At 42.4% G+C, this 25,873-nt stretch overlaps 1 protein-coding gene across 1 annotated transcript in view; it reads left to right on the top strand.

The window, feature by feature from the left end:
• The window catches only part of LOC310931723 (ERC protein 2-like), a gene marked incomplete at both ends in the record, with an annotated part of 151,206 nt that overhangs the window by 119,770 nt on the left and 5,563 nt on the right, over positions 1–25,873 (top strand). The window contains 2 exons of the mRNA XM_083894954.1: positions 10,987–11,130; positions 21,713–21,880. Coding sequence (XP_083751080.1) covers positions 10,987–11,130; positions 21,713–21,880 — 312 coding nt within the window. The remainder of the gene's footprint in view (positions 1–10,986; positions 11,131–21,712; positions 21,881–25,873) is intronic.

The following is a 25,873-nucleotide window of genomic DNA, read 5'->3' on the forward strand; positions in this document are numbered from 1 at the left end:
CGATTATTGGAGATGATGTTGACGCCCAAACAAATGTCGTACACACAGAGTGGTAATAAATAAATCCTACTTTACAGATTTGGATTGATACAGAATTTAATCCAGGAAAGTAAACATAGCACATGTAGCTGTTACAGGTTAGCTTGGAGCTAATCCTAGCCAAGATAGCCACATAAAAACGGTAGCTCATAAAAATGCACTTAAAACACTTTGAGAGCTAAATGTTAAATGTAGATTAGTTATTTCAACTTGGATTATTGTTGTGGATGTTTCAAGGCTCACTGTTAGCATGCTAAGTGTAGCATTCCTGTCTGAAGTGCAGGATTAGCATGGAACTGCCTGTCAGGAACATTGGAGTTGATGTGGATTTCCAAAAGTTTTGCTTATGAAGAGCGTGGATAAAACCCTACTTTAGGACTGATACAGGTTTTAATCCAGGGTAGTAAATCTGGCACGTGGCTGCTGGTTAGCTGTTACAGTTTAGCATGGAGCTAATCTGAATGTTTGGAGTTAAAATGGAGATTTATCATCAACACGATGATGTAAATGTGAGTAAATCCTGCCGTTAAAGACAGACTCAGAGTTTTAATCTGGCAAAGCAAACAGACAGAAGCAGGGCAGCAGGTTAATCTGGCATGTGGCTGCAGGTTAGCTGCTACAGGTTAGCATGGAGCTAATCCCACTCAAGTTAGCCAGAAGTGGGAGCTTATAAAAAATGCATTTAACCCACATTTGGAGTTAAAGAGCAGATTGAACATCTCAAAGTGGCTTTGCACTGAGATTAGCCGAGCATGTGTTTCATGTTGGAAAAAGACGTTTCTCTACCTCCTCAGCTGTAAATAACACCGTCCTGCAGGGCCGTAAATAACAGTGTCAGTCAACCATGCCCCATTCTCATGTCCTCTGCATGCTCTCACCGCAGGATCTCCACAAGTGCCCTCAGCCAGAGAGGCCTCAGAGGGGCCTCAGAGGGGCCTCAGAGGGCCCCCCCGGCTTTGTGCCGCACCTTCACACACTTACAATCAAGGAAGGGCCGTAAAAACACCAGTGGAATGTTTCTGCAGAGCCCCCCCCCCCCCTCTTAAGTGGTGGAAATCCATGATCACAAACTTAGACGCAGCCGTAATGGATGTGCTGGGAACATGTGAGTGGAGCTGCTCGCCGTGTTCTCTGCTGACATGATGCATCACACACACGCACACACACACACACAGTCTTGTACTTGCTGCATACTGAGGACTAGGTTGCTGACAAAGTGAGGACCAGCATTTCCACTTTATAAATCAACACAATTACAAATATCTACTTCATGAATGACATCTACAAATAACTACTGGGTGCAGTACAATTAAATGTCTGCAGGTGGAGCCCCAGAGCAAAAAGAGCTGGAAAAGTTTTTCGATTTTTATTTTTATTTTTGGTCCAAAATACTATGTCGATAAAAATTAAAAAAAAAAAATCCGTCCAAAATTTGAAAAAATCTTTGACAAAAAAAATTTGGTCCAAAATTTTACAAAAACGTCATACTATACTAAGTTGTCCAAAATTTGAAAGAAAAATTTGACCAAAAATGTTTTGTCCAAAATTTGACAAAAATGTCATACTATACTATGTCGTCTCAAATTGAAAAAAAAAATGTACCCAAAATTTTTGGTCCAAAATTTGCCAAAAACTTCATACTGTCGTCCAAAATTAGAAAAAAAAATTGACCCAAATCTTTTGGTCCAAAATTTGACAAAAATGTCAAACTTATACTATGTCGACCAAAATTGAAAAAAAAATTTGACCAAAAATTTTTGGTCCAAAATTTGACAAAAACGTCAAACTTATACTGTCGACCAAAATTAGAAATTTTTTTTTTCTTGACAAATTGAGTATAGCGTGTTATAGAAACCTAAGGAAGTTATTTCAAGTGAGGAACCTAACCCTCACTGGTCCTCAGTATGCCGCAAGTACAAGAACACACACACACAGACAGTACAGTATTGATGGTTCCCTCGGGCTTTGGCGTGGACGCATCTGTTTCTGTCTCGCTGACTCTCCACACTCATAATTTCAAGTAAGTCATAACACAAATTATAAACATGTATTCCTCAACCGTGACGCCCAGGAATAACAGGACGGAGAACACTGAGCTGATTTAGGGAGGACGGGGACTCTTAAATCTTCACCTTCACCTCCTTTCTTCTCCTCCATGTTCTTCCCTCTCTCCTCCTCCTCCTCCTCCTCCTCCTCTCTCAGGTAGCATCTGCTTCCATCTTATCTGTCGCCTTCATCTCTTGTGTTTTTGATGGTTTTTATGGTCGACCTGTTGTTGCCTCTGTGGATGTGAATCAAACAGCTGCTGCAGAGATGATGAAACATCTTCTCATTCTCAACCTTGAGATTACGACGCTTCACGTAAACGCCGTCCTTCGTCTTCACTGTCTCACATCATGGTGGACAAACGGGTTAGCGGTTAGCAACACTTTGAAGAACAGTTTCTGTGCCGTGGAGAAACTGTCATACACTCTTAGAAGTAAAGGTTCTTCTACAAGAGCTGAGGTTCTACCTGGAACCATTTGCTTCTGAAAAACCCTTTCCTGAAGAAAAGGTTTTTCAAGGGTTCTTGGTAACACTTATGGTTCCAGTAAGAACCATTTTCATCCAGAGAACCCTTTAAAACCACTTTCCTGAATAAGGGGTTTTAAAAGGGTTCTCCTATGAGGACAAGCCAAAGAACCTTATATGGTTCTACTGAGCACTTTTATTTCTAAGAGTGTGCAGTAATTGTCTTTTCACAGCTTTTTATTTTCATTTCATATTTATATGATCAGTTTCAGTATCTACCTTGTGATGGTGGTGACTTTTGAAAGTTGTGTTTATCAATAACACGTGAAACATGGAGAATACGGTGTATGGAGGAAGGCGGAGTCACATCCTGACGCGTCTATCTAGAAAATCTACGTGTTGCAGTTAGAAAGCATTTTTAAACGGTCCTCACACAGAGTTCCCACAGGTCCTTGAAATCCTTGAAAGTTTGTGAGTTACAAAATAAAACTAGAAGCAGTCGGAGAGCGCAGACCTCCACAAAATAGAGATAATATAGTCATAGCGTCTATGGATCACACCCAAAGTAAAAATAATCCCTTGTTCCTGATCCCATTGCGAACATTTCCCACAAAATTTCATCCAAATCCGTCCGCGACTTTTCGAGTTATGTTGCTAACAGACAGACAAACTCCGGCGAAAACATAACATAATAAAATTCAAGGCCTTTAAACATCACCCTAAACAGACCTGGGTCCTTGAAAGTGCTTGAATGTTGTTCATAAAGAAGTGAAGTTGATATTGAGCTAAATGTCTCCCTCGTTTGTTACGACGCCACCTACTGTTTGACGGCCTGCGTCGCTTGACGTACGTAGACGAGGCCTACGCAGGACAAACGTGGAGACATCATCACTAGGACGGTGTTGTGGACACTGTCCACTGTCTCTCTGTCTCTCTGTCGTTGACGTGAGATTCCAGAACAATGAGCGAGTAAAGTTAAGAAAGAGAGAGAAAATGACCACGTGATGTCTGGGAAATGAAAATTCACCAAAGACAAAAGACAAACACTGACTTTGACCCTGAGGACAATAAAAGTGGACGCCATCAAGTTGTCCTCCTGTCTTTAGCTGAGTCGGCACATTCTGTCCTTGAATTTGAGGGAATTGGTCCTGGAAAAGTCCTTGAATTAGATGTCAATTAGATGTTAGAACTCTGCATACAGTTTGAGTTACTCCCTCAAACTCTATCTTTTTGTCACTTAAGTATTTGAAAGACCTTCTTTCAAAAGAAGTCACTTTATTTTGCCACAAATCTGAACTATCCCTTTAAAAACATAGACGCGATCTGATTGGCTGAGACTCGTATGAGAATATTTCTCTCACAGGATTTGATTTACTGACGCCGGGAAAGTTGAACGTTTGTCAACGTCCGCTGCACAGAACACGAGGAACAGGCCTTGAGTCATTGAGTGAGAGAACATGCTAACATGCTAACATGCTAACCCTCTCTCTCTCTCTCCCCCCTGACCTCGTCTTAACCCCTCGTCAAACAGAACTCTGTCTGACTCGTCCTCCGACATCAGCTCCAGCACAAAGACGTCTTCATCTTCGTCTTCGCTCCTCGTTTTTCTTCCTCCTCCTCTTCTTCGCCTCTTCATCACACGCTCGTGTACTTTAAACATCCATCTCCCTCCTCTGTGGACGCCGACGTCTCGATGCGTCCAGGAGACCATGAAGAGACCGTGAAGGTTGAATTGGAATCACATGTTGCAGCGCGGCACAGAGACGTTTCACCCTTTTATAAAGAAGATATCACTCTGACTTCACGCTCACGTTAAACCTGAGACATGTGGGAAGAGTTTGAGCAGCTGTTTATCTTCTCGACTGCTCTTATCTCACAGCAACAGAGCAGACCATTCATTTGTCCTTTTATTGGACGACTCCATTTTGTCTCGGGGTCGGACTTTAATGAAGAGCGATCACACGTCTGTCGTGACAGAGCGTTTCTGTGGTCGTACGTTCCAGTCGAAACAGGAAGTCGAGATAATCCTGTGTTTGTTCAGGAAACTCCAAGTTCAAGATGATCAGGGAGTTCAAACCAGAGGGAAAGAGGTTTCAACGTGAGGACATTTGAGCTGTGTTTATAGAAAAGGTCTATGGGAAAATGAAGCCAATGCAGAAGAGCTTGAAACCTGCATTCTCTTGAATGTCCACCAGGGAGCAGCTCAGCTTGTTTACGTCTTTTTTCAACACAGCGAGACGTCCATTTTGTCTCTTTTTCAGTTCTTAAATCACAATTCTGTCGCGTTCTCGATGCGTATTCTGTGAGTTTTCATCCTTAACATTTTAAAAGTTAACATTTTGATGGCGTCTCACGTTAGCATTAGCCTGAATCTGGAGTGAAACAATCGTATAAAATAATGTCGGAAATCAAGTTTCCAGATTTCTCTATTTAATTATCATGAAACACACTCATTTAAAAATACTTCATAGATGATAATTTTTTAATCTTATCGTGCATCTTTGTTTGGGCAAAGTAAATTTAGAATTTCTGCCACAGTCATTTGGTTTAAATCCCTCTATATAACTATATAACTATATATATATATCTGATAATAGAACAAACTAAATCTGTAAATTAAATGTTTTTTCTTCTAAAACAAAGAAAGAGAGAGAAGCCACAGCTGAGGCCGTTTGTAATGAGAAAACATGAAAATACTTTAATAAGACGGTGTTAGAGGCAAGTTAACAGAACAAATTCTACAAATTACTTATCATATTATTATTTTTATTATTATTATTATTATTATTAATAATAATATTAATAATCATAGCTCTATGACAACCACAAAAACAAAATAACCAGACATAACATTTAGAATGAAGGAGAGGATTTTACAATTAGAGCAAAACCTACAAATGAACTTTTTTTTTTGTTGTCACATTTTCACACAAACGTTAGATTACTTTGGTTTTTTGAGGTTTGTTTGTTTTTAGTGAAACGAGACGTGCTTTAACGTCAGAGTTTAAAAACAACACATTTATTAAACCAGCTGTGATAAAAACCATTTCATTCACATCTTATTGTTATTTATTTGGCAAATAACAAAGTGAATTATACAGTCAGAAATACAGTCAGGAATTCAAGATAAATAGCTATAATTTGACTCAAGAAATAATCACGTGCTTCGCTTTTGTTTTCAGGTTTTTCATAAGAATTATATTTGAACATGAAAAAAAAGCTGCTACTGCTTAGATTTTAGATTTAAATAATGACCAATGCTGTTCATTTAGGGCCATATGTGTGTGTGTGTGTCAGCGCAGCACTTGGTGAACAAAGTATGGCTGACACTCAGACTTTGGTGTCTCTCAGTGAGTGATTGAGGAGCAGAGTTTGATGGACGAGCGTCTGCTTCACACAGAGACGGATCTTTGTTTGGTTTTTTCAGATGAAAACACAGATTAGACGAATCGCTCCTTTAACTCGGCCGCAGGTCGTCGACCTCTGACCTCTGCAGACATCGGCCTCTTAGATCCTCAAAAAAAAACCAGCTGACTCATTCTTCACCGAGACTTTTTTTTTTTATTCAGCGACGAGAAGCTAAAAGTCTCATTATTCATGCTGTGTTTTCAGTTGCATGAGGTCAACGACACAATGCTAACGCTGTTCTGTTGCTAACATCTGCTAAAATGGCTGCATATGACTCTGCATATATGAATATTTCACTATTTATATTTAAAATTAACGTTTGCGAGAGATTCTTTCACGTATGGAAATATTTGATCAGATTTTTATTATATTTTATGTTAGAACTGGTCACACAGGATCTCCACGTGGCACAAATATATGGTTTCTCGCAGAAGAATTTAATTTAATTTGACAAAAATCTACTGAAATCAGTATATATTGCAGCATATCATGAAATGCTGCAGTACAAACAGTCAGTGAATGCATCTTTTTCACCTTTACACATATCTTAGCAGCCATTGGTCAATTTGAAATATTAGCAGCACTTTATTGGAACAATCAGAATTGGTGTAAAACATCTAAAAGTGCTTTACAATAACATGCAATAAATATAAAAAGAGACATTAAAGTAGAAAAGATAAAAACACAAACTCAAAGAATAGAATAAAACCCTCATCTAGCAAAACCTCTGAAATGCAGTTTAAAAACAGCATAAATTGGCGCTGAGTCATGTTTAGTTGTGTGTCATCGGCGTAACGGCGGATATTTATCATGTGTCTCCTGATGACGTTTAACATGTGGAGATTTTAAAGGTCTGGGACCTAAATTTGAGCCTTGAGGAACACCGTCAAGAGTTTAAATTGAGCAAATTTATGAGAGGATTTTATTTAAATTGTGGATTTTATTTTCCCTGAATGAATTAAATAAAAAGAGGTCGTGATGAGACGACTGTGACAGTGTAACCTGTGAGTTACTGTTCACTTTAGTTTATTCACTCATGGATTTAAAATAATGTTTCATCTGCGGATTTGTGTCATTTTAAGAATTAATTCAACAATTCTACTTTGTTAAAGGCCGAGCAGAATAATCCTGAGGGCTGAAGCACTTGCTGTGGTACAAGTGGACCAGTGTGTGTGTGTGTGTGCGTGTGCGTGCGTGTGTGTGTGCGTGTGTGTGTGTGTGTGCGCGTGCACTGCCATTACAGTGAGCATTAAAAGGAATAACAGTGGAGGTGTGGGGAGAAGAAAAGTGTCATGTCGATCCCGTTCGATGATGAATGGTGTGATTAGGCGCTTCGATCCACGTCAGGACACACACACACACACTCGCGCACACACACACAAACACACACACACACAGGGGCCTATTAAAGGCCTCATACGGTAGAATCCAGATGCGGCCTGCAGATAATTGTACTAAAAACACAGAAATGTGCAGCTCCAGACCGACACGACTTTATTCTGACTTCAGCGTGTTTATTTTCACAATTGAGTTATTTCTGTAGAGACTTGAATCATGGAATAAAAACACTGTGATGCAGGTCAATTTTTAATTGAGTGTATATTTGGAGCACACCCTCCCTCACTCACACACACACACACACACACACACACACACACACACACACACACACACACACACACACACACCATGCTGCCTCCTGATTTCAAATGAGATTTTAAGAGTCTGGACTTGAGCCACGTGATGTTTATCTAACTGAAAATACCTTCATTAGTTAAACACAGTCAGAGCTGAAGAATCTGTGATGGTCGTTCACATGAACTTAACACGGACAGAAACACATGATCACTGTAGTTTCTATAGCATTGACCGTAGATAGTTTCACTCTAAGGACAGGGTCTAAGGACAGAGGGTCTAAGGACAGAGGGTCTAAGGACATAGGGGTCTAAGGACATAGGGTTTAAGGACATAGGGTCTAAGGACAGAGGGTCTAAAGGCAGAGTGTCTGAAGACAGAGAGTCTAAGGACATGGGGTTTAAGGACATAGGGTCTAAGGACAGAGGGTCTGAAGACAGAGAGTCTAAGGACATAGGGTCTAAGGACAGAGGGTCTAAGGAAATAGGGTCTAAAGGCAGAGGGTCTGAAGACAGAGAGTCTAAGGACATAGGGTTTAAGGACATAGGGTCTAAGGACATAGGGTCTAAAGGCAGAGGGTCTAAAGACAGAGGGTCTGAAGACAGATAGTCTAAGGACAGAGGGTCTAAAGACAGAGGGTCTAAGGACAAAGTGTCTAAAGGCAGAGGGTCTGAAGACAGAGGGTCTAAGGACATAGGGTCTAAAGGCAGAGGGTCTAAGGACATAGGGCCTAAAGGCAGGGGGTCTAAAGACAGAGGGTCAAAAGGCAGAGGGTCTAAGGACAGAGGTTCTTAAGGCAGAGGGCCTAAGGACAGAGGTTCTTAAGGCAGAGGGTCTAAGGACAGAGGGTCTTAAGGCAGAGGGTCTAAGGACAGAGGGTCTAAGGACATATGGTTTAAGGACAGAGGGTCTAAAGGCAGATGGTCTAAAGGCAGAAGGTCTAAGGACAGAAGGTCTAAAGACAGAGGGTCTAAGGACAGAGGGACTTCAGCGTGTTTATTTTCACAATTGAGTTATTTCTGTAGAGACTTGAATCATGGAATAAAAACACTGTGATGCAGGTCAATTTTTAATTGAGTGTATATTTGGAGCACACCCTCCCTCACTCACACACACACACACACACACACACACACACACACACACACACACACACACACACACACACACACACACACACACACACACACACAGCCGTGTTGAAAGGAGTCCATTGAGTGGAATGGGCATGTGATCAGGATCAGCCTCCTCCTGGTCGACTTTGACAGGAAGTAGTGAGTGGAAAGAGAAGTCACAGTGAAGTGGACCCAGAACTCACTAAAGTGATCACGTGTGTCTGTGGTTCAGTGGAAATGTTTCTGTAGAAGTGGACGATGTTTTCACCTCCAGATCTTTGAAAAGTCCACGAGCTCTGACGCTAAATGACATGGAGGGTTTTTCCACGGAGGTCAGCGGAGTCACGTTATTATATTATATGATATTCATCACAGCGCCACACGGTGGCTGCTGTGGTTAGGACTCTGGACTTTGCAACAGGAAGGGTTCTCTGATTCTCCAGTTCCCTCCCTCTGTCCAAACACATGCAGGACTGTGGTTTGTCTTCATGTCTCTGGGACGGACAGGTGACCTGTCCTGACTCCGCCTTCAACTCCATGTCTTAACAACTAAGTAAAATAAAACTTTCCCCTTTTTATTACATAACATAAATTCATCTAGTTTTTATTGTTTGTGTCAACTCGACAACAAAACAACTTTATTTTTTATTTACGTCACGTCTCATTTTCGTCTGTGAAAAGCTGTTGTTGACACTGATCACATCCAGAGCGACTGACGACTAATCGGCCAAAAAGACTAATCACGTGACCTCTGACCTCTGACCTCTGACCTCTGACCCACCAGGTTTCAAGAGTATTTGTTGATATATTTTTTTAGTCCTAACGCTCATTAATGTGTTTCTACATTCACTGTTTTTTGCACCAGGTCAACACGGTGTGTGTGTGTGTGTGTGTGTGTGTGTGTGTGTGTGTGTGTTTGTCTATCTGTGAGAATATGTTTGTGCTCCTGCGTTTACATGTGTGGGCGGTGAAATGTGTGTTTGTCACTAAACCGCTGGATTTACAACATCCTGTTTGATGACGAGGTCAATAATCACAGACGTGTTACGAAATCTGTGTGTGTGTGTGTGTGTGTGTGATGACACCTGGGTGGTATGTTTCCTCCACACCTGTGGACACACACACACACACACACACACACACACACACAGACTAAAGATGTCATATCCTCCTCTCCATTAGGCTCCATTACAGTGTGACTCACTCTGGTTCCACTAATGCTTGTTTTCAAAGACCACTTCAAAGACCTGAGTGTGTTTCTCTGGTCAAAGCTCTGAGTTCATGGACGTTTGCAGTGAGTGTGTTTGCGTCCACAGCTGCTGAGGTTCTGCTTCACTGTGACGTCCACTGGTGTCGTTCTCAGGGTCTAAGGCAAACATTTCCACAATTTAACATTTTTCTGTTCGCTCTGCAGAGTAAATATGTCTCAAGTTTGAGATGAAACGCTCTAATGATCGTGTTCTCATTTGAGACCAGGGTTTACAGCTCACGTCTGGACAAGGACAGACGGTCTAAGGACAGAGGGTCTAAAGGCAGAGGGTATAAAGACAGAGGGTCTAAGGACATAGGTTATAAAGTCAGAGGGTCTAAAGACAGAGGGCCTAAGGACAGAGGGTCTAAGTACAGAGGGCCTAAGGACAGAGGGTCTAAGGACAGAGGGTCTAAGTACAGAGGGTCTAAAGACAGAGGGCCTAAGGACATAGGTTATAAAGTCAGAGGGTCTAAGGGCAGAAGATCTAAAGGTAGAGGGTCTAAGATCACATGGCCTTAGGACAGAGGGTCTTAAGACAGAGGGTCTAAGGTCACAGGGTCTAAGGACAGAGGGTCTTAAGACAGAGGGTTTAAGGTCACAGGGTCTTAGGACAGAGGGTCTAAAGACAGAGAGTCTGAGGGCAGAGGGTCTAAAGGCAGAGGGTCGAAGGACATAGAGTCTAAGGTCACAGGGTCTTAGGACAGATGGTCTAAAGGCAGAAAGACTAAGGACAGATGGTCTAAGTACAGAGGGTCTAAAGGCAGAGGGTCTAAGGACAGAGGGCTTAAGGTCAGAGGATCTAAAGGTAGAGGGTCTAAAGGCAGAGGGTATAAGGACATAGGGTATAAAGACATAGGGTCTAAGGACAGAGGGTCTAAGGACAGAACATGTCACTTGCTGTACAGACTGTAAATCCTCATTGTTGTTTCAGGTGTGAACAGTTTTGTTGTGAACTCCTGATCCTACAACGTTCAAAGTTCTCACATTTTCCCACTCTGTCTTCTCTCTGTCGCCCCCTGTAGGCAGCAGGCGTTGGTTGCAGCCATCAGCGAGAAGGATGCTAACATCGCGCTGCTGGAGCTGTCGGCCTCCAATAGGAAGAAAGCCCAGGAGGAAGTGATGTCTCTGAAGAGGGAGAAAGACCGACTGATGCACCAGCTCAAACAGCAGGTAGAACATGAAGAAGAACCACAGTTCTCTGTTCTGCACATGACACACATGCAAATGTCTGGTTCTGTGCTCGTTTAGGACAGATTAAGACTCTGAGAATCAAAGCAGGTCTAACGAGTCAAACCTGCAGCAGATGCTGAAGCCTCGTCTGCATTTAAACACTTTCATGAGTCGTCTTTTGAACTTTAAACCAGGAACAGATAGTTAATGATTCCTGGTCGTTAACGTCCTCTCTGTCTTCACTCAGTCTAAGTTAAAGCAGCTAAAGATCCACACACACACATGAGAATGGTTCTGTTCATGATTAAAGGATCTCTGTGCACGACTGTGAGGTACATTAAGGTAACCTCTGAAATCACTACACGCTGTTTTAACAATACATTTTTACATTAGACGGGACTTTTCTGTTTGTCACTCTCCCACACCAAAGTCCATAGAGAAAAGCAGCATAAACTTAGAGACGGTGTATCAACAACTCCTCTGTGCCTTGATCTGAAATTGCTCATCGGATCTTTCACCCGTGTCTTTAAATGAACTCATGTCTCTCACATCATTAACACGGATCAGTCGAGTCCTGCTACAATTTAAAGGCGCCATATGTAAGAATGTGGTCAAAAACAGTTACTTCATTCATTCAATTCAAAACACAGAGGTCTTTTTAGGTTTCGTTTTCTGACCTAACTGGCAACCCATGGTTGCTCGGCAGCTGAGACTCTACTGTCTGCAATGATTGGTAGACGGCGGTAGGTGGCGCCACATGACGCCAAAACATGATTTGCAGTCTGCAAAATATATTTTTTAATGCAAATATTTTGTCTGTACTGTTGTTGTTGGTGAGTTCAGTTTGTTATATGAACATTATTCCTCTGTGACATATTAGGAGGATTTTATGATTTATTACATAATGCACCTTTAATTTAAAATGATAAACAGCGCCACACACATCTTGCAACATTAGCTACTAGTCTGAGCATCTTAGCTGCCAAAAGTTGTATAACTTACAATTTCGTAGGCAACCACACAACTCCACGAGTCGACTCCAGTCCGGGATTGGGAACTTCCTGCAGAGCCGGAAACAGAACTCAAGTCTCGAGTCAGACGAGTCGCGCGAATCAGCTACGTTCTGTTTCTACAGATCATGAGTCAGTTTGAACAGCAAATCCACAACGAAAGCCGTACTTTCACTTCTGAAATAGTAGGGGTGGGAAAAATAATCGATTCTTCGATGCATCGTAATTCTCTCCAGAACGATTCCGAATCGATGCGGATAATCGGAATTTAAAAAAAATAAATTACTTCGCCTGCTGCAACATTCTGTTCGCTTCGCTCGATGCAGACCCTAACCCACTGGGTTTCCCCCAGTGTATTATAAGCCTGGGCCGCCAGGCTTTTCCTGCCCCCCCGCCAGGCTTTGCGTTGCTTGTTTATTTATTTAAAATATATTTTTTTATACAACTCGACTTTTTCTATACCGGGGAACAAGAGCTCACGTTCCCTCATGTAATCCGTGCAGCGCACGCTTGTCCAGGTGCTGATTGAAACCCAAGTGACACTATCAAGTCCGTCATTATTACAGTTACATCGCTCTTGTCAATAAAGATGTTATATTTAGGGATGCACCGATAATTCGGCGGTCGAAACAGAGCGAGTTCACTGTGGAACAGCAACTATTAAACGCTGGAAAGTCTCTTTGCGCTAAATCGAAACTTGGCTGCGTGCGGCACAGATTATCAACTCTCCGCGACATTCACTTCACAGAACATTCTCTCTCTTTGAACAGTTAACTAAAGACATCAGCTCATCTGATGCATCTGTTATTCCCTTAATTACAGCGTTAAAGCGTCTTCTTTCACAAAGATTAAGACCGCGGAGTAAAAACGATGAAAAGTGCGCTCTGCTCTTCAGAGTCTGTCACTATGTTTCACTCAGATCACCTGCACTTCATCGTGACTGTATCCTCGTCATAAAGATCATTATTTTTATGTGGGGATAAAACATGTAGAGAAATGATCCAGTCTGTTTTAGATATGAAGAGACCGCTTGGAGACGCAGGAGCGGGAGAAGAGAACAGCGCAGGGGCGGTGCGCAGAAATAAAAGGGCCGTTTGTCTGCACCAGATGAGGCAGATGAGGGGGCTCTACCACTTTTATATTTATGTTGCTTTATCTTACCTTTAAATGAGTAGCAAAGTATTAAAGTAAACAATTGTTGCATCGAGATGCATCGATAATCGGTTTAGAATCGAATCGTTGACCTCTGAATCGTAATCGAATCGAATCGTGAGGTGCCAAGAGATTCCCACCCCTATGAAATAGCATGCTTATGGGTTATAGGACTTATAGGAGTTTTCTTGGCGATTTAGCAATACTGACTCAAGTGACTCAGAATAACCCCAATCCTTTGCCATTCTTGGTATGAAGTGAGCTCCCTGTGACCTCACACACTTCTAACTGTCGTAATCTGGAGTCACAGACGTTGGTATTAACGATGAGTCAGTCGTCAGTTCCCAGCACAGCCTGACACACACACACACACACACACACACACACACACACACATCTAAACACACTCTGATTATTTCCCGTGTTTGTCCTGCTTCTCGATACCAACAGCAGCCCCAGGGCTGATGAAGGTATGTGGACCATTAAGGTCTCGCTCAGACCACATCAGTGACTGGGCCGACATCAACGCTAACGATAATGAGGCAGCGGCGGGGAGTCGTCGCCGCCGCGTACCATCCCCCCTGAGTCACCGGGGCTTCTGGGAAACGTGGTCCACAGATGCATCGCGCTTGGCTCCGCGTTTAACAGCAAACCTGTGTTCGCTGGTGTCTCGTAAAAACGCTAAACAGGTCCTGCGGGGGTGCAATTGTGCGCTCGGAATTTCGAGGAAAGCCTATTATCTGTTTATCGCCATTGGATGCGTCATGTTTTCCCATCGGGTAACGAGCGGTTACCGTCCACCTGATGATGTGAGGAGTTTTCTAATGACTGCGACGCGACCCCCGGGCCCTGAGCTCAGGAATGAAGGAGGTTAAAGAAGAAGAAGAAGAAGAAGACGAGGAGGAACGAGCAGCACTTACATAAACTTTCTTTGTCTCCATTTTCTCATGCATGCAAACCTTCTTACAGAGTCTCTGGGTGAACACATGCACACAATTTAAATCCAGGAAAGTAAAACTGCTGCTGCTGCTGCTGCTGCTGTGCAACTGTGTACCAGGCAGCGCTACGACCACTTAGCACCAGGACTTTGTCTTAAAGGATGTGTGCGCGTGTGTGTGTGTGTGTGTTCTTGTACTTGCGGCATACTGAGGACCAGTGAGGGTTTTTAACCAACAAAGTGGGGTCATTTTTACGGAGTGAGGACATTAACTCACATACCCTAACCAGGACATGACCGGTCCTCACTTTGTTTTCATTGAAATCACTTCCTTAGGTTGCTATAACATGCTATACTCAATTTGTCAAAAAAAAAATTCACATTTGGACAACATGGTATAATATGACGTTTTTTGTCGAATTTTGGACCAAAAATTTTGGGTCAATTTTTTTTTTTAATTTTGTGTCAAATTTTTTTGTCAAATTTTGGACCAAAAATTTTTGACCAAAAGTCCTCAGTATGCAGCAAGTACAAGAATGTGTGTGTGTGCGTGTGTGTGTGTGCGTCACTTAACAAGAGGCTCAACTCATAAAGCGTACGTCAGGGTACGACGACGGTATCTTTACGACATGTTTGACAAACCCTGTCTGACTGAAATCTGAAGGAAAATTCTCACGCAGACTCCAGAGCTGCTGCTGCTGCAGCTGCTTCTTCTTAGAACGTTTGTGTTCATTAACTAAATCCTAGCAAAGAATTTAAAAAGCCAAAGGCACAAAATAACACATTTGAGCTCAGCGAGGCCCGATTTTCTTCATGGGCTTTGGTGCGAGAAACTCACACAGCAGCTCAAACTTCAGTTTAAAGCAGAAACAAAAGATTCTAATGATGATCTAAGCACTCGTAAATATCTGAACGCTCGCTTCACGTCCGTGTAGAAGCTGTTTCCATGAGCACCAGAGCCTTTAAATGTGCTGCTTTGTCGTCGCTCCACGCTGAGGACGTTGTAAGCTAAGAAGTTCCTCTTTGTGCGACTTGGGTTCCTTCCATTCGTCTCTGGAGGTTTGCGTTGTCGGACACGACGCACACACACACACACACACACACACACACACACACACACACACACACACACACACACACACACACACACACACACACACACACACCGACCCTCTGTCTCCTGACCCAGTGACACACATATCAAGGATAGGTCACCTTCCTTTGCTCCTCCAGCAGCCAGGAAACTGACCAGGAAATGCCCAGGAATTATGGCACTCGGGTTCTCCGAAGGGAAAACCGATATATAGACGGCAGATAGATTTACAGATAGTCGTGGCCTGTGTGACCTCGTGTGTGTGTGTGTGTGTGTGCGCACAGTGCAGGCGCTCTAAGAAAAACTCTGGTCTTTCAGGCCCTGGGTTCAGCCCCTGTTTCCCTTTGAGGCCTCGTCTTCACACAAACACACACAGTTTGTCCCCATGAGGGAATTGTGCTTCCATCCCAGTGATGGATTCACTCGCCTCGCTGATGCTTTGAAGCTGAGGAGAGATGGATTCTTGTGGTTCCGTCTCTTCTCTCGTCGTTTCACTTTCTCTTTTCATTATTGGACGCGACTCCAGCGTCTTTGTCTTCCCCGTCGACTGTTGACCGTAACGCTCTCGACCGCGGTTCGATCAGTTTTGTCAGCTCGCTAACGAAAACCCCGCAAATCAAGTGTAGTAAAAACTCTTGAAGACGTCGATAAGAGAGCGACGGATCACAGAGTCTGAAGCCAGTGGAGCTGAACTCTGTGCGTAAGCAGACAATTAAATGTAAATATTCTGTCTCTTGCCTTTGCCTTGTGTTTTTTTTTTGATGATGAGCAGAAGAAAGGCCGTAAACAAAGGAGAGGCCCTCGGTTGTGAAGTCGGCCTCAGTTTGATTTGCTGACTTTGACGATGGCTGCAGCTCCACAGCTGAATCAGACACAAAAAGAGCACAAACTGTGTTTGAAGCACCAAAGGAAAACTGTGGATCTGTTGGATTTCTGACGTCGGCGTCGAGCCGAGCCAATCAGAGACGAGACACGTGGAAAGCTCTTACTGAGTCTGCTCACATCCACTCAGGTCTGTGTGCATGACGGAACATATGGACTGTTAGCATCGCTCATAGTCCTGCAGTCTGGGCTTGTATTAGGGTGCTTTCACGCCTATGGTTCGATTGCTTTGGTCTGCACCAGTCAGAGAAAATGTTAGAACGTAGCAAACAGACGTGGGTACGGTTTGCTTTCACATATGCGTCGTTCTAAACCAACCGAAATAGACCGCGAACCGGAACCAGACTAACCCCCGATTTCCACCGCGGTGCTTACGTTGCGCGGTCACCGGAGCAGATTGACGATGGGCGGAGGACGGCACAAAACCGCGGTGCAGTAGAAATCCGGGGTAATCCGGTATCTCATCTCATACCCATGATGCACTAAACTAGACCTTTTTCGTCCCATTTGGCTTGGTTGCTTTCACACCAGAGGAATCGTACCAAAGTAGAGCAGATAAAGCGGTCGATTTGGTGCTCACCAAAGTGCCGAGATCACATTCACACCAACACAAACGGACCGAACCAAGGGACCAGAGCCGTTTCTTGCTATATGCGGACTTTGCAGCTGCATAGGGTCCCCCAGCCACCAGGGGGCCCCCCAAGCTGCAAGTTCAGACTCATATTTTATTATATTTTTGAGAATTAAAAGTACCTGTCTTTATTTGCATGTATTGCATGCATTCATTATGCATATACTTGCAAAGCATGTAAGTGTTCGTTGGGTAATCAGGTAAAAATCCCATTATATTTATTTAGAAGTAAGTTTCGTTATTTATTTTTTACTGTTTTTGAATCGTGGGTTAAAACTGTTTTATGTTATGCTACCTTGTTATGCTACCTTGTTATGCCACCTTGTTATGCTACCTTGTTATGCTACCTTGTTATGCTACCTTGTTATGCCACCTTGTTATGCTACCTTGGTATGCCACCTTGTTACCTGCTGCATCGTCACAGAATATATGAAAAAGTTAGGAATCTCCAAATAGGCCCCCAAATAGTTTCTCGCATAGGGCCCCCAAACAGCTAGAAACGGCCCTGCAAGGTGCGCACCAAATGCTGTCGGTGTGAAAGCACCCTTAGTTGCTGAGGTCAAAGTTCAGTAATGGTTTTATTCCAGTGACTGACCAGGTTTTTTTGGGCTTAATCCAAAACAAGAACAGTAGAATTCACCAGACTCAAACTGAGCGTTTTCACAGATTCATTTTCCTTCAGACTTTAACCTCAACTTCATCCTAATGCAAGATCTTGGCAAAACCGTTATTGTAACTGTGGATTAAAGTAAGTGTTTGTGACACTGAAGACTGAAGCTGTTCCACGGCGAATGTGCGCTGAAATCAAGCTAAAGACCGAGCACATGAAGAAACTGATGGATCAGGTAAGTATTTGTGTCACAGCAGAGCGATGCAAGGCCTTCAGTCTGCTGGTGTCTGAGCAGAGCTGATTAAAGGAGAACACAGTGAGTTTCTCTGCCTGGTTCAGGCCTTTCTTCTCTGCCTCCCATGTCCATATGTGTTAATGCAGCTTGGCTGTAATCAGGACAGGCTTGTGATTTACACACAGAGCTTGGACTGGCCTTTGGAATGCAGCTGTGAGCGCTGCAGCCGAGTTTATCACTGCCATGTTTACAGAGAGTCGGCTGCAGACGTAACGCCACACAACTGCTCTGTGGATGAACAACGCTGCTCAGTCACTGCTGCTCAGTCACAGGATTCTGGTGTCGGATCAAACTAGACCTGGTCCTGAGGAAAACCTGTGCTCGTGGAGGTTCTACTGGTCTACTCTTTGTCTCTGAGCAGCAGAACAAAAGTAAAGGATGGGATAGAGGTCGTAGGTCACGGCCCAGGGAAGGAATGATTTGTTTGTGGTGGAAAACAGATTTTTGTTTTATTGGTTACCTGAAGCCACATGGAGGAGGAGTGGCTCTGGTCTGACCAGAGTGGACTTTGCCTGATCTCCTCATGAGTCCCAAGAACCTGCAGAGGTGAATTGGATGGTTCAGTTTGTAATGGTACAGTCCTTGGCCAGGCTTGCGTTTCAACTGAGAAGAACAATGGAGGACATTAGCTATGTGGATCTTTGGGTGGCTCACGATACGATTCGGTTCTTAGGCTTAGGTTAAGGCAAATTATGGCATCAAAACAATAGAGTTTGTATAAGATAATGTGATAATGTGATCATACAAAGGCAAACTTAAAGTGATAGTTATCACTATCAACACAGCTATCAACACAGATATGTACATCTATAGTCTGCCGTTACAATCGATTTGCCTCAGGTGCACTGTGGAGTCTGTATGAGTGTTTTTAATGCCATCCTAGCAAGTACCATTGACTTGCGCTAGCCATAGCATCAGCTAACTCGGCAACTAGAAGAACTTAATGAAATTTCTTGAAAACGTCTCCAGACGTCTCCATCACACCGGCTGAGTTGGAAAATAGGTCTTATGTTCACAATTCTGAACTAAGAATAAAGTGTAAACCCTACACAAATAACACAAACTGGTGTTTTGTGTAGTACTTTCCCCCAGCATTAGCGTACATCAAGCATTTTCGACCGCTCCGATTCACACTGATCACGAGGGAGTGGCGTCGCCCGGTCAGCTGACTGTCACTTTAGCTCCGCCCTCACCTTATTGCACCATTTCACTCTGATGCCAAAGAACTGAACCCCGTCTTTCCTACGTTCAGCTGGGATCAGCTCCACGTGAGCCTCGTCAGACGATCAGTGAATGAATGAATGACCTTAAACGTTCTTCATTCACACTGTGGAAATACAGCAGAGTGGGCGGAGTTTTGCTCTTTCAGATTCTCAGAGCTCTGCGTTGTTAGAGCTCTTGGATCAGGGGCGTGACCGATTCGTGCAGATTCTGATTGAGAACACGCATCAGTAAAAGCAAACCAGGAATAAAAGACATTAGAAACAGGCAAAAGGGATGAAAACAACAACAACAACAACAACAACAACAACAACAACACAGCAGACGTGGAGATAAAATAAAAGATGCACCGTGGACTCAGAAGGAGAACAATGCCATCGATGCCAGTAGATGTGTTCATGTGTGCGTCAGCTACTTCCAAAGATGAGAATCTTAACTTTTTGGAATGCGTCACATGTTGACAGAGCGTGAACATCCTGAAACATCCTGAAACATCAAGCTCTCGATCAACTTTTACTACTTATTCTCTTTTTTGTGCAACAAGAAACTTTGGATTGACTCATATCTTTCGACTGAAACTAACGAACAGTAACGACGGGTCATTTTGACCGAGCTCTGAACGTGAAACAGCTGCGTCGACTCGACTCGATCACCAAATCACAACATACGTGATCTCAGACTCACAAAGTCGTGAGAAAAACAGTTCATACGATGAACAAACACCAGTTTAACTGAACTCAGGCTAGTTTAGAGTCGAGATGATCGACACAAACTGGTGTAAATTGGTTTTAGAACCAGTTTAATCCAGTTTTAATGTCATTTATAGCATCAGAATTGACCTGGTTCACATTGAACATGTTTTTGAAGTAGTTTTGGACCATGTTTGTTTACATTGAGCAGCTTTGGAACCAGATTTAGTCTTTTTCTGTTTACTCAGTGAGTTAAGAACAGTTGATTTCGCCGGTTTAACTGAACTCAGACTAGTTTAGAGTCTGGACGATCGTCACAAACTGGTGTAAAGCGGTTTTAGAACCAGTTTAATGATGATTATATTGTTTCACATTGTGATTCCATATCTGTGATTGGCGTGATAGAAATACATTAACTTTCTGAGACTTCAGACACAGATTACTGTAAACTACTGAAAATGTAAATATAGAAATGAAGTAATAGTATTAAATATAAAGATAATATAGCCACATGTGTCTGTTTCTGACCTGGAGGCTAAAACTGAGCTGTTTACTCTGCTCAGATCCTCATTAACGCTAATGAACGCATGCATTCTTCACTTATGTGTACAGGAATATGATGTGTGTGTGTGTGTGTGTGTGTGTGTGTGTTGGTCTGAATAAACTGTCCTGACCACACAGTCAGACTCCTGCAGAAGCGATTCATCACTTATCCCTGTTTGTGTCTCAGGTCATTAAATATTAAGTCCACACACACACACACACACACACACACACACACACACACACACACACACACACACTTGGCTTCTTGTGCTACCAGATATGGTTGTAATTACATGAACAGGAAGCAGTAATGTGGTTCTTATTAGATTAGCAGTGAGGACTAAACACACATCGGCCAATTTAACCCTCGGCCACAAATTAGCTTTGAAAATATTTTTTTTCTGCGAGAATAAAAAAGAGCGCGGAGGAGAAGCAGCTTCATCATCTTCATCATCATCATCATCATCATCATCATCATCATCATCATCATCTTCATCATCATCGTCATCATCATCATCATCTTCTTCATCATATTCATCTTCTTCATCATCATCTTCTTCATCATCACCATCATCGTCATCCTCATCGTCATCGTCATCATCATCATCATCATCGTCATCTTCTTCATCATCACCATCATCATCATCTTCGTCATCATCGTCATCAACACCATCATCTTCATCATCATCATCATCACCATCATCTTCATCATCATCTGATCATCATAATCATCATCAACATCATCATCATCATCATCATAATCATCATCATCATAATCATCTTCATCATAATCATCATCATCTTCATCATCGTCATCTTCTTCATCATCACCATCGTCATCATCATTGTCATCATCATCGTCATCTTCTTCATCATCACCATCATCATCATCATCGTCATAATCTTCATCATCGTCATCATCATCATCTTCTTCTTCATCATTATCACCATCACCATCATCATCATCACCATCATCATCATCATCGTCATCATCATCATCTTCTTCATCATCATCATCATTATCATCTTCTTCTTCATCATCATCATCATCACCATCACCATCCTCATCATCATCGCCATCATTGTCATCATCATCATCATCATCATCATCTTCATAATCATCATCATCAACATCGTCATCATCATCATCATCATCATCTTCATCATCATCATCGTCATCATATGTACTGTATATATATATATATATATATACAGTATATATATATATATATATATATAACAAATTTATTGTAGTTAAATGGTACTCTGTCTCTGTGAAGCTCTTTAAATGTCCTCCTGTATAAATGTTGCTTCATAAATAAAGGTATTCTCTTCTGAGTGAAGCAGCTGCAGCAGAACCAACAAACAAAGAGACTCTGACTGTTTACAGACGTCATTAACATGAATATTTCACTGTCATTTTAATCAGTCAAAGCCTGAAGGAAACACTCAGTGTGTGTGTGTGTGTGTGTGTGTGTGTGTGTTCTAAACGTGGTCTTGTGTGTTTTCTCCTCAGACTCAGAGCAGAATGAAGCTGATCTCTGACTACGGAGACGATCACGTTCCTCCTCCACAGCATCTTCCTCACCACGTTCATCACATGCTGCATCCAACCAACGCCTCGCATCACCGGAGCCTGCCCAGAGGCCACGCCCACTCCAACCACAGACCCCCCATGGACCAGGTGAGTGGACGCACACACACACACTAGTTTCTGCTTTTTATCACCATGAGAGAGACTTTTACGACAGGAAACTGAAGTTTGTAAACCACTCACTCTCCCACACCAAGGGCCAATTCCAATTCCTATCTCAACCCTTAATCTTAACTGGCCTCAAAACCAAGTGTTGAGGGTTATTTTGTCACTTAGAAATGGGACACCCCTTAAATGCAGATACGTCTTCAGACTGTAGGGGGCAGAATAACGCCAAAGCTGCGTCCAGTCTGTCAACTCCAAAAAAGAAGAAGAAGAAGAAGACATTTACGTCAGGATTATTTATTCTGATCCGTTTGTCAGTCAAGTTATTAGGTTGTCAGTTAGTTATAAGATGATACTCATACAAATATTCAGCTGACAGTTACCACACACCACGACTTATTGAAAAGTAAACCACACCGGCCGACTATTGACAAAAGATGGTCAAATAAAAATAAATGTTGACGTCAGTAATCCATAATATGGGCCTAAACTAAGATCATTTTTATATCTCTATTAACAAAGAAAACACTTCATTTGTATCACACTCATTTCGCTGCTTTCGACGCCATCTTTGTTATGGCGAAACACGCAATGCATTCTGGGTAGCCCTTGTTCCCAAGGGTGGTCTCGGAAAATCTCAACATTGAGGGCGATACAGCCCTTTAACTTGGAATTGGAATTCAGCCCAAAGTCCATAGAGAAAACCAGTGATTTTAGCTCACAGGGACACAGGAGCTGCTGGTCCTCTGCTGCCTCGCGTGGTCACTTTGTGTCACTGTAGTAACTCTAAAGAGAGATTTTAAAAGCAGAATAAGTCATTGTAAGTTAGTGATGGAGGCAGCAGTGGATCAACAACTCCTGTGTTTCCCCGTCTCTCTCCTTCAGCCTCGTTCACTTCCTGCCAAAACACTTATTCATATTATTTAGTGACGAGGCCTCAAGGCTGAAGCCTCCACACGAGTGTTATTGATGGATGGGATTTGTGTGTGCGTTTGTGTGTGTGTGTGTGTGTGTGTGTGTGTGTGTGTGTGTGTGTGTGTGTGTGTGTGTGTGTGTGTGTGTGTGTGTGTGTGTGTATCACATCCAGACGGCCCTGAGGACACACTTAATGTGTCTGTTTGAAGAAGACGGCTGAGGAACAAACATCGTGTTGTTATCGGCAACACAGTCGTCACGTGCACACACACACACACGCACGTGCACTGCAGCGGCTGGCCTGCCCGCACACGTGTGTGTGTGTGTGTGTGTGGACGCACACCTGTGTGTTTGTTGATACCATGTACTCAGATGAAATCGCTCACGGGAGAATCTTCAAAGAAAGATGGAGCTGATTTCATTGTCCTGACATCAGCTGATAAGAATGTCTAATTTTTTAATTGCAATATAAATCCATCACAGACATTGATTGTGGGGGAATTCCACTGTGTGTGTGTGTGTGTGTGTGTGTGTGTGTGTGTGTGTGTGTGTGTGTGTGTGTGTGTGTGTGTGTGTGTGTTTGGTGCTTCTCTAGTCTTGTTGTCCACTCAAACATGTTTTCCTCTTCACACACAAAACTAACCCTCGTCATTTTACCACTGATCCACCGTGTCTCCAGCACTGAAGTCTGACCAAGCAGCTTTGGTTTGGTTTGGTTCAGTTTTGAAGACTAAAGTCCTGGTTCCGGCTTGTGTCTCAGTACCTTTAGGACGAGGCGTAGGTTTAATCAAGCTAAGGTCATAGTCTGAAGGTCATAAGGTCATAGACTAAAGGTCATAAGGTCATAGACTAAAGGTCATAAGGTCATAGACTAAACTTCCCTGCAAGAGCAGCGAAATGTGTTGATTTTAAATAATGACATTTATTCTTTTTGTAACACATTTCTCTGTTCTTACAGAGTTTACATGTTTACATGCAGAGGAGAAAATCATGGACGTCTGTAGGTGGCGCTGTATCTCTCTGTAAGCTAGCATGTGTTGAATCAGTTTCCTGTTGATCCTTACGTGACTAATTAGATTTGATTAGACATTTTGGACAAATCTGACTGGGTTTACATGCAGGAGTAATCGGACTATGAATCACATGATCCAGGTCTGTTAGTCCGACTAAGAGGAGCTCCATTTTAGTCAGACTAACATGTTTACTCATAATCCGACTAAGTCTAGCTCTGTTTTAGTCAGACTAACGTGTTTATTAAGAAAACTGAATTATTGTCATAGTCTGACTAAGACCAGCTCCATTTTAGTCAGATTAACGCGTTTACATGGCATTACCAAAACTGATTTGTGTCTTAGTCTGACTAAGACGAGCGGCAGTTTAGTCAGACTAACGTGTTCACATGGCATTAAGAAAACTGAATTATTGTCATAGTCCAACTAAGACGAACTCCATCCTAGTCAGACTAACGTGCTTACTTGGCATTAACAAAACTGATTTCTGTCTTAGTCTAACTAAGACGAGCGGCAGTTAAGTCAGACTAACATGTTTACATGGCATTAAGAAAACTGAATTATTGGTATAGTCCGACTAAGACGAGCTCAGGTTTAGTCAGACTAACGTTTTTACTTGGCATTAAGAAAATGTAATTATTGTTATAGTCCGACTAAGACGAGCTCAATCTTAGTCAGACTAACGTGTTTACATGGCATTAAGAAAACTTAATTATTGTCTTAGTCGGACTAAGACAAGCTCCATTTTAGTCAGACAACAAGACGTCAAACTCTGTGTGAGAACAGAACGCGTACGTTTTCTGTCGCCCAATCAGCTGACTGTGGTGGTGGAACCGCTCTAGCTCCGCCCCCCTGACCGTACCATTAGAGAAAGGGTACCAAAGAATAGGCTTGGTCTGGTTATTTTGATGGCATTTATATGTACGTTACTGTACCAAAGCGAACTGATCCACTCGTGTGTGTTTTGGCGTCAGTGCACTAAAATAATCGGTGTTAACTTTCATCGAACGCTGAATATATTTATTCACCAAATGGACTTTCATCTGTGTGAAGTGTGAACAATCACTGATCCCTCGTGTGGACATTAATGGAGACTCTAATTCAGCCAATCATCATAAATTCAGGAGTTATTTTATTATTCCCCGACATTCTTAACAAGGTTTCCCAGCAACATTAATAATACTTTCTTTGGCTTTTTCAGTGCGACTTGAAGAGTTAACATATCACTTACAGCGAGCTACTGTTTCACATGTCAAACACTATAAACAGCGGCGCAGTAAAACAGAGCCGCACTGACGGAAGGATATTTATACATGCAAAGTACAGGGGAGTAATGTGTGATACTAAAAAAGAGTCCCCCTGCTGTCCGGCCTAATGCGAAGCATACTGTGGTTACAAGTATTCTGAAATACCGCGGAACAATAGGGAGATTTAATCGCTTGAAAATATTATTCTAGCAAGTCAGATGTAAAACATAACATAACATAACCTAATAACTACACAGCCAGAATCTCAAAGTGCTCCGTCCGGGATTGAAGGCTGAGTTTTCAGGGTTAAGCTCCCGTATGTTTCACGTCAGCTTCGACTTCCACACACCGAAGTATATAAAAGCAATAAAGTTAGACGTAAATTCTGCCTATAAAGTTACACACAAAAAAAAAAAAAGAGATTTCACATGCATACACACTACTGGAAGAGATAAAAGTGTGTGTGTTTGTGTGTGTGTGTTCTTGTACTTGCGGCATACTGAGGACCAGTGAGGGTTTTTAACCAACAAAGTGAGGTCATTTTTACGGAGTGAGGACATTTTGGCCGGTCCTCGCTTTGTTTTCATTGAAATCACTTCCTTAGGTTGCTATAACATGCTATACTCAATTTGTCAAAAAAAAAACCTCACTTTTTGGACGACATAGTATAATATGACCTTTTTGTCAAATTTTGGACGAAAAATGTTGGGTCAATTTTTTTGTCAAATTTTGGACGACAGTATAGTATGACTGTTTTGTCAAATTTTTGGACCAAAAATTTTGGGTCAGATTTTGGACCAAAAAAT

The sequence above is a fragment of the Microchirus variegatus genome, assembly GCF_963457635.1.
Source record: "Microchirus variegatus genome assembly, chromosome: 9".
In the NCBI taxonomy this organism is placed as follows: Eukaryota; Metazoa; Chordata; class Actinopteri; order Pleuronectiformes; family Soleidae; genus Microchirus; species Microchirus variegatus.